This window comes from Alexandromys fortis, unplaced genomic scaffold (genome assembly GCF_014885135.2).
Source record: "Alexandromys fortis isolate MF-2015 unplaced genomic scaffold, M_Fortis_MF-2015_v1.1 scaffold_141, whole genome shotgun sequence".
NCBI lineage: Eukaryota > Metazoa > Chordata > Mammalia > Rodentia > Cricetidae > Alexandromys > Alexandromys fortis.
This window is the reverse complement of record NW_026068060.1, coordinates 4,317,497-4,326,212: the sequence shown is the minus strand read 5'-3', so window position 1 is coordinate 4,326,212 and position 8,716 is coordinate 4,317,497. Positions and strand designations below refer to the sequence as shown.

Genomic DNA, 8,716 nt, shown 5'->3' with positions numbered 1-8,716 from the left:
GCTGACCCAGTGGTGATTCAGTTGATTGTTATTCAGTTCCCATGAGTAGGCTTTCTGTAATCTGTGTTGTTGTTTAATTCTAACTTCAAGCCATGGTATTCTGATAAGATACTTGGAGTTATTCCATTTTCTAAAAATCAATTTAGATTTATTTTGTGACCAAGTATGTGGTCAGTTTTACAGAAGGTTCCATGAGATGCCGAGAAGAAGATATTCTTTTGTATTTTGGTGGAATTTTCGTTAAATGACAATTAAGTCCATTTGAGTCATGACGTCTGTTAGTTCTCTTGTTTCTCTATTAGGTTTCTGTCTGGCAGACCTGTCCACTGGGGAGCAAGTGATATTTAAGTCTCCTACTATTAGTGTGTGGGGTTTGATATGTGATTTAACTTTCAATAATGTTTCTTTTATAAATGTGTGTGCCCTTATAGTTAGGGCATAAACATTTAGAATTGGCACTTCATCTTCATGGATTTTCCTGTGATGAATATAAAATGTCCCTTTCTACATCTTTTGATTAATCTTAGTTTAAAGTCTATTTTGTTAGATATTAGAATAGATATACCAGCTTGTTTCTTAGATCCATTTGATTGGAAAAATCTTTTCCCAACCCTTTACTCAGAGGTAATTTCTCTCTGGAAAGCTGATGTTTGTTTTTTACAAAGCAGAAGGATGAATCCTGTTTTCATATCTGTTCTGTTAGACTGTGTCTGTATATAGGCAAATTGAGTCCATTATTATTAAGGGATATTAATTACCAGTGGTTGTTAATTTCTGTTATTTTTGTTTTGTTTTTGTTGGTGGTAGTGTTTGTGTGCTACCTTTTTTGTGGGATTTGCTGGTACGAGATTATCCATCGTTTGTGTTTTGGTGGGTGCAACTAACTTTCTTGGGTTTGAGTTTTCCTTCTAGTACTTTCTCCAGGATTGGATTTGTGGTAGGTATTGTTTAAATCTGATTTTGTCATGGAATACCTTGTTCTCTTCATCTATGGTGATTGAAAGTTTTGTCTAGGCTAGTATTTGTGGTCTCATCATTTTTGCATAATGTCTGTCCTGGACTTTCTGACTTTCAAAGTCTCCATTGAGAAGTCAGGTGTTATTTTGATGTGTCTGTCTTTATATATTTCTTGGCCTTCTTCCTTTGCTGCTCTTAACATTCTTTATTCTGTATATTTAGTGTTTTGATTATTATGTGACAAGGAGATTTTTTTTTTTTTGGTCCAGTCTATTTGGCATTCTGTAAGTTTCTTGTATCTTCAGAGGCATGTCTTTCTTTTGGTTGGGAAAATTTTCTTCTATGTTTTCATTGGATATATTTTCTGTACCATTGAGCTGATATTCTTCTTTTCTCCTATCCCTAATATTCTTAGGTTTGGTCTTTTCATGGTATTGCAGATTTTCAGGATGTTTTGTATTAAGACTTTTTTGACTTTAATGTTTTCTTTGATCGATGTATCTGTTTCCTCCATTGTATCTTCAATGCCTGAAATTCACTCTTGCATCTCTTTTATTCTGCTGGTTATGATTGCATCTGTAGTTCTTGTTCATTTGCCCAGATTTTCCATTTCCAGAATTCCTTAGGTTTTTGTTTTCTTTATTGCCTCTATTTCAATTTTAAAGTCTTGAACTGTTTCTTTCAGTTGTTTGGTTGCTTTTTTGGCTGTATTAAAGGAATTTATTGATTTCATTCAATTTTTGTCTTTTCCTCAATTCTGCTAATGGAGTTTTTTTCTCTTTAAGAACATCTATCATCTCTATAAAGTTATTTTAAGGTTTTTTTTTTCTGCTTCATCACCATTGGAATGTTCAGATCTTGCTGTTGTAGAACCACTAGTTTCTGTGGTGCCATATTGCTCTTTATGTTTTGAATGCATTCATACCCTGCCATCTACCCATCTCTTCCTCCAGTAGGTGCAGGTGGTACCTCTGCTCCCAGGGGTTCTCCTGACTAACTGATTGGGCTCTTCCTCCAATAAGTGCAATTGGTGCCAGTGTCTCGAGGTAGGGGCACTGTTGCCACTGTTGGAGATGGTTAGCTGAGAGGGGGGATGGTGCATTTTGTGAGTTTGTGGGGCAGAGTGTAACTTGTACAATACACAATTCAGTGGGTGGTCTGGTGGTCGAATGTCCTGCCTGCTGGAGTTTTAACTGTTGACTGGCTTCTAGGGGTTACAATGGGAGGGGGATGGACATCGGATGTGTCCCAGGGTCTAGGGCCTAGAAAGCAGGGCTACTCAGGTAAGATACCAGTCAGTCACTTCTTTCTCCAGTTCATACCAGTGGTGCCTATGTCTCTGGGGGCCACTGATGCCATGGGGAGTGTTTGGATTGGGGGATGAAGATGCATTCCATGTGTTTGTGTGGCAGAGTGAGACTTGTAGATTGCAGAGTTCAATGTGTGGTAGGAGTGGTGGAGGGCCTGCCCATAGGAGTCTTAGTTGCTGACCAGCAGCTGGACCTACAATGGGAGGGGGATCAATTTATTTCATTTCATGATGTGGGAGTCTTCTCTGAATTTACGAGGAGGCCGCTTGTTTGTCCCAGCCATTTGTTTGTCCTAGCCACCCAGAACCAAAATAACTACACAGAAATTGTATTAATTAAATCACTGTTTGGCCTATTAGCTCTAACTTCTTATTGGCTAACTCTTACATATTAATTTAAGCCATCTCCATTAATTGGTGTATTGCAATGCAACAGTGGGTTACCAGCAAAGTTTTGGCATGTCTGACTCTGTCGGCTCCATGGCGTTTTTCTAACTCTTCCTTCTTCCTCCCATCATTTCATTTAGTTTTCCTCGCCTAGTTCTGTTCCCCTACAGCTCTGCTATAGTTCCAAAGTTGTTCCTTTATTTACTAATGAAGCAACACATAGACAGAAGAACCTCCTACACCATTTTCCTTTTTTGGTTAAACAGAAAAGGGGAGGCGATATGGGAGTTCCCTCTGTGTGCTGTGATTACCATTAATGAATAAAGAAACTGCCTTGGCCTGTTGATATGGCAGAACTTAGGTAGGCAGTGAGGATGGAACTGAATGCTGGAAGGAAGAAGGCAGACTCAGAGAGACACCATGGACTCGCCAAAGTCAGACATGCTGAAACTTTGCCAGTAAGCCACTGCCACATGGCGATATACAGATAAATAGAAATGGGTTAAATTAATAGAAGAGTTAGCCAATAAGAAGCTAGAGCTAATAGGTCAAGCAGTGTTTTATCTAATATAGTTTCTGTGTGGTTACTTGGGTTATGGGCAGCTAGGACAAACAAGCAGCCTCCTCCTACAATTTCTGATGATGTTTGAGCATCGATGTATAAGGATTTGCACATGAGTACAGGTGCCTTCAGAAGCTAGAGAAGAGTGTTGAATCCTCTTAGGCTGGAGTTACAGCAATTGTGAACTGTCTAATGTGAGTGCTGAGAAATGAACTTGGCTCCTCTGCAAGAGCTGTATGCACTCTTCTTAACCATCTTTCAAGTCCCCAAATAGATTTTTTTCTCCTGCTTTCACCTTGAAAGCCACATCTATCCTGCTTGGGCCTAAGGAGAAACTGTCCAGGCATTGACAACCTAGACATAGAAAGCAACTTAGCTAACCCAAGGATCACACAAATGGAGATATTAAATATAGTGGCATTTCACTTGTATCTTAATAAATAAAACTTGCCTGAGGATCAGAAAAGTAGTACAGCCACATTGGCCAGCTTTATAGACCAGGCAGCAATAGCACACACCTTTAATCCCAAAAGCCTCACGAGTTTGCCATAGAAACCAGGTCATAGTGATACATACCTCGAATCCCAGAATGCGAAAGGATTATAAAATGGGATAAGACAGCTTTCAGTCTCAGTCTCATTCTGAAGTTTCCTAGAGGCAGGATCACCATTTTGGATTGAAGTAAGGCTAAGAGCCAGTAGCTGGTTGTTTTGCTTTTCTGACCTTCAAGTTGAACTCCAATTTTTAGATCTGAGTTTTTATCAATCATGCTTCACTTGGTGCCCAACTTTTGGAGTGAAAATTAATGAAAAAGTCATTTGCCTGAGACTATTTAACCATTGGCATAGTTGACCCAAACCTAGCCACCTGGGTTTAGGAGAAAAACTAGTGCTCCCAGCTCCCATCTACTATGACTTAGCTTCCTCTTCTGCCCCAGCCATCCACCCATAGCTTCGCAAGGCTACTATCCTGTGAGGCCCCCTCAAGAAGAAATCATCAAAAACAGAGAACTAGTGAAGATGTAATTGAATGAGGGGGGGGGGCATGTTCCAGCCGCAAGCAGAAGAAACTAGAAGCTTTGGCCACATGGTTCTATAGTCAAGAAAAAAGTGCATCTTCTTGGTAACCATCTTTTCTTCAGCTGCTTCTTTAAGAGAGGCTTCCTGACTCAGTATTAGCAGCTCTTTTAAGAGGTTCTGCCACTCAAACACTTAAATGGTGTTTATGAGTAGTTGGCGTCAGGCTTCTTGGTGGTGGTATGAACCTAGAAACTTCACAGAGTTCTGGAAATACATGTGGCTCTCACCAGTACCTCTGCCATGAAGCTAGACTCTCCAAAAGCTAAGGAACAGGATGGAGCCAGCCACCAAAACCACAGTTTTAATCCTAGCCATATCACTTAGAAGATTAAAGACTCATGTGGTGAAGGAAAAAAAAAAAGATATACAGTAAAGACAGATTCAGGTGAAAAAACTCTAAAATGTTTATAGTGTGTTTAAAAATATACATACACCTGGAAGAGAAAAGAGAAAGGATAGAAAAGTCCTTAAAAATAAGAAAGAAGTTGGTTGTGGTGGCATGCACCTTTAATTCAGTACTTGGAAGGCAGAGGCAGGCAAATTTCTGTAAGTTCAAGGCCAGCCTGGTCTACAAAGTGAATTACAAGATAACCAAAGATATACAGAAAAACCCTGACTCAAAAAAACACCAAAAATTTAAAATAAAATAAATGAGTTATAAAAAAGTCACATAAAGATGGAAAATACAGAAAGAATCTGGATACTGTATGTTAATGTGCTGTCTTGAATTGTCTGACTTCTGAGGAAGGAGCAACAGCTGCTAAAAGATATTTCATTATAAATGCTGTTGGATTAATCCAAACTATGTATTTTGAAAATGCCTTGACTTTAAAATTTATGTCAAAAGATAGGTTACTTTGGAGAAGAAACTTTGCTTTTGTTTCCACGAGAAATGAGAGGGTGTGGATTTTTTCTGGGTTAAGAAAAATAAGGATTGAGCAGTGTGAAGAAGCGGCGAGAACGACCCCCGGACGGACCCGAGCCGCTCACCGCTGCAGCCCTGCGTTCAGTGCCGACGTCCCTCCCCTCCCCCCCGCCGCCGCCATGCCCAAAAGAAAGGCTGAAGGGGATACTAAAGGAGATAAAGCCAAGGTGAAGGACGAGCCACAGAGAAGATCGGCAAGGTTGTCTGTTAAACCTGCTCCTCCAAAGCCAGAGCCCAAGCCTAAAAAGGCCCCCGCAAAGAAGGGAGAGAAGGTACCCAAGGGGAAGAAGGGGAAGGCCGATGCTGGTAAGGATGCCAATAATCCTGCAGAGAATGGAGATGCCAAAACAGACCAGGCACAAAAAGCTGAAGGTGCTGGGGACGCCAAGTGAAATGTGTGCATTTTTGATAACTGTGTACTTCTGGTGACTGTACAGTTTGAAATACTATTTTTTATCAAGTTTTATAAAAATGCAGAATTTTGTTTTACTTTTTTTTTTAAAGCTATGTTGTTAGCACACAGAACACTTCATTGTTTTGGAGGGGAAGGAACATGTGTCACTAGCAGTGTCTCCCAAGCTGGATGGATGATGGTTCATGATGGAAAACATCTTTCTCTGATAATTTTGAAGACTCCTCTTGGCTCCCAGGAGAGACCCCCTGGGGACATGTTGACATGTGTGGCCACCATGGCACAATATGCCTTGTGTGGGAAAACTCAGTTCATTTTTATATCCTCCTCCCCTGTACCATCAACATAGACTTAACTCCCTTAAGACCAGAGACCTGTTGGAACCTGATCCCCAAAATTGGTTTTGCCAGTCTGTTGGGCAATCCGGACTTTGCAGTGATACCATTGAGTGTCCTCAAAAGCGCAGCGGTTCCTTTTATAGAAGATTGTGGATCTGCACATTGATAATTCTGCCATTTTCATTTCATTTCCTGAAAGTCAGGGTCGGCTTGTGAAGAGTTGTGAAACAACATCCTAGATGTGAAATGTCAGCCCTCACTCTAAACTCCTCCCCCTTTGCAGAGCATCCAATGGAGACTCACCGGGTTTTATGTCAGCCCTCACTCTAAACTCCTCCCCCTTTCAGAGCATTCAATGGAGACTCACCGGGTTTTATAGTGGCTTTCTGATTTTGGTAGTCGATACAAGAAAAGAGTTTGGAAGTTCTTGTATACTGTTACTGATTGTCTGCCCATGTTCTGCCTGGAAAACCATGATTGTTTATGGGAAGTGTCTTTAATAAAGCTGGATACAGTTTGGCTTGGAAAAAAAAAAAAGAAAAATAAGGATTGATGGAGGAAGACCCCCTGAAAAATCTCAGATAGGCCCAGATGATACAACATTTTAGAGCACCTCTGTTACAGTTTCCTCTGAGTTCTACATCCAAAACAGCTTCAAGACTGCTGAATGAAATAATCCAGTCTCACAGAATACTTCAATCAGGACTTGACTGTAATCCTAAATTTTTTTGGATCCCCATAAGATTATCACCACTCCCAATAAGTAGGAAGTAGACTAAAAACTATGACCACATTCTCAAAAATGGATTATAGGTGTTTGTGTTTGTTTAGTGTGTTGCTTACAAGTTAATATTGATAATGGACAGGAAAAAATTAATCAAAGGAAATTAGGTTCAATGTTGTTGTTTTGAAAAAGCGGGGATATAGACATGATAGATTAATAGAGTAGATTATTGAATCTACTCTGAAAAAACAAAAGAAAGGATATAGTTAAGTGAAAGGGGTAGATTACTGAATCTACTTTTAAAAGCAACTACTAGTTTTAAATGTTTTATATTGGATTGGATTTTGACTATTGATACAAATTTGAGATTAGTTTTGTTAGAACATACTATACATACATTTCTAATCTTTTTCAAGATATTGTAATTTTACAACTTACCTAACAATGTAATGCGAATTTCTATCACTTGAAAGTTATTATTATCAACTGTTTAAGATAATAGGCAAATGCAGGTTAGTAATTAATCACCTAATATAATCAAACTTGTAAAAACATTAAGTACGTTTTCAAGGTCTAACAAAGAAATGTTTTATATAGACAGGTAATCTTCAAACATTTCAGAGATCTACAGAATATGGCATTTATGATCTTTTCAAAACCTAGGCTTTTTTTTTTTTTTATGACAATGAGACATGTCTGCTCCTGGCAGCACCCATTCTAATTCAGAGAATATAATGGGCATCAAAGAAACTCCACATGGAGTTTACTTTCTTTGTGGCAAAAGTAAGTCACTGGGCAAGAAAATGCCCCTGCCTCGACTACTGACAATATGCTCTCTTAATTAGACAAGAGGGACACAAAAGAAAGTGGTTTTCAAGCATTGTCAAGACAATGAGGGACTGCCCTTCAGAATATCCTATTTGATAGAAAAGTCTGCCAGATATGTTAGGCCTGGAGACTGAAAATGGATGTCCCAACATTGCAAAGGAACTTAGCGGTGACTCCCCTACTTATTTCAGCATCTAGGATCCTAGGACCCAAACTCTGACCAGAAGAATGGAAAAAAGTTGACTATGTCTTTGGGGTACAACAGCAGCATACCAGGACTCTATGACAGACAAGAAGAGCTGTGACCACAATCTCATATAAGCAGGGAACTTCTGGGAGGGTTCCCAGTTCCTGTTACATGTCAGTGCATTATAGTAGAAGGTGGCTGACAATAATGTATAATCTGGTCAGGGAAAGACAGATCTGAAAAACATTCCGAACTAGCCAAAGCACTACACCCTCAGCTTAGCTCTGGCAGAAACAAGGTTGGTAGAACCACCCAAACCATGTTCCACTCTCTTCTAGAAGTCAACACTCAGCCAAGAGCTGAGAGAGCTCTGGAGTGAAAGCCTAGAAGACAGAGAGCCTTAGTCCAAATCCCTTGCCCATCATCGTTCACTGTGCATACATAAACAGCTATGTAACAATAATGTCCTGCACACTATGATCTGAAAAAGATATAAATATTTTAGTTTGAAAATGTCCTATTAAAGCAATAGAGACTGAGAAAGTGGCATGTTTATGACTGAGAGGTTTATTTTTTTCCCCATTGTAGATTGTAGGCTATGTGCGGTAGTATAGTTACATAAACAAAGTCAAGAACTTATGTTATTAAAACATTTAGAGTGACAAGTTAATTACATTGAACTATCTTTCTGGAATCATAGTATTTCTCTTTCTCTCTCTCTCTCTCTCTCTCTCTCCATATGTATATAATATATATATATATATATATATATATATATATATATATAAAAATGCCATATATATATGGATTATAAAACTAAGTAAAAGAACAAACATGCAGTATTTAAACAAAGTGCCTGGGCAGCATAGGTATTTAGTTAAGGACAGTGTCCAATTCGTATATCACATGAACTCTCATTTACCTACATAAGTACATATTTAAGCATAAAACTGTACACACCTACCACATTCAGATACAAGATTCAGAAGCTAGACCTTTTGTTATTTG

At 39.0% G+C, this 8,716-nt stretch overlaps 1 protein-coding gene across 1 annotated transcript; it reads left to right on the top strand.

Moving 5' to 3' along the window:
• Positions 1–5,327: 5,327 nt before the first annotated feature.
• LOC126487400 (non-histone chromosomal protein HMG-17-like) lies at positions 5,328–6,323 on the top strand. The gene has a single exon (XM_050120149.1). The coding sequence runs from the start codon at positions 5,339–5,341 to the stop codon at positions 5,609–5,611; it is 273 nt and encodes a 90-aa protein (XP_049976106.1). The 5' UTR covers positions 5,328–5,338; the 3' UTR covers positions 5,612–6,323.
• The last annotated feature ends 2,393 nt before the right edge of the window (positions 6,324–8,716 follow it).

Coding starts and splice junctions, on each gene's coding strand:
- LOC126487400 (XM_050120149.1), top strand. CDS start 5,339: ATGCCCAAAAGAAAGGCTGAAGGGGATACTAAAGGAGATAAAGCCAAG.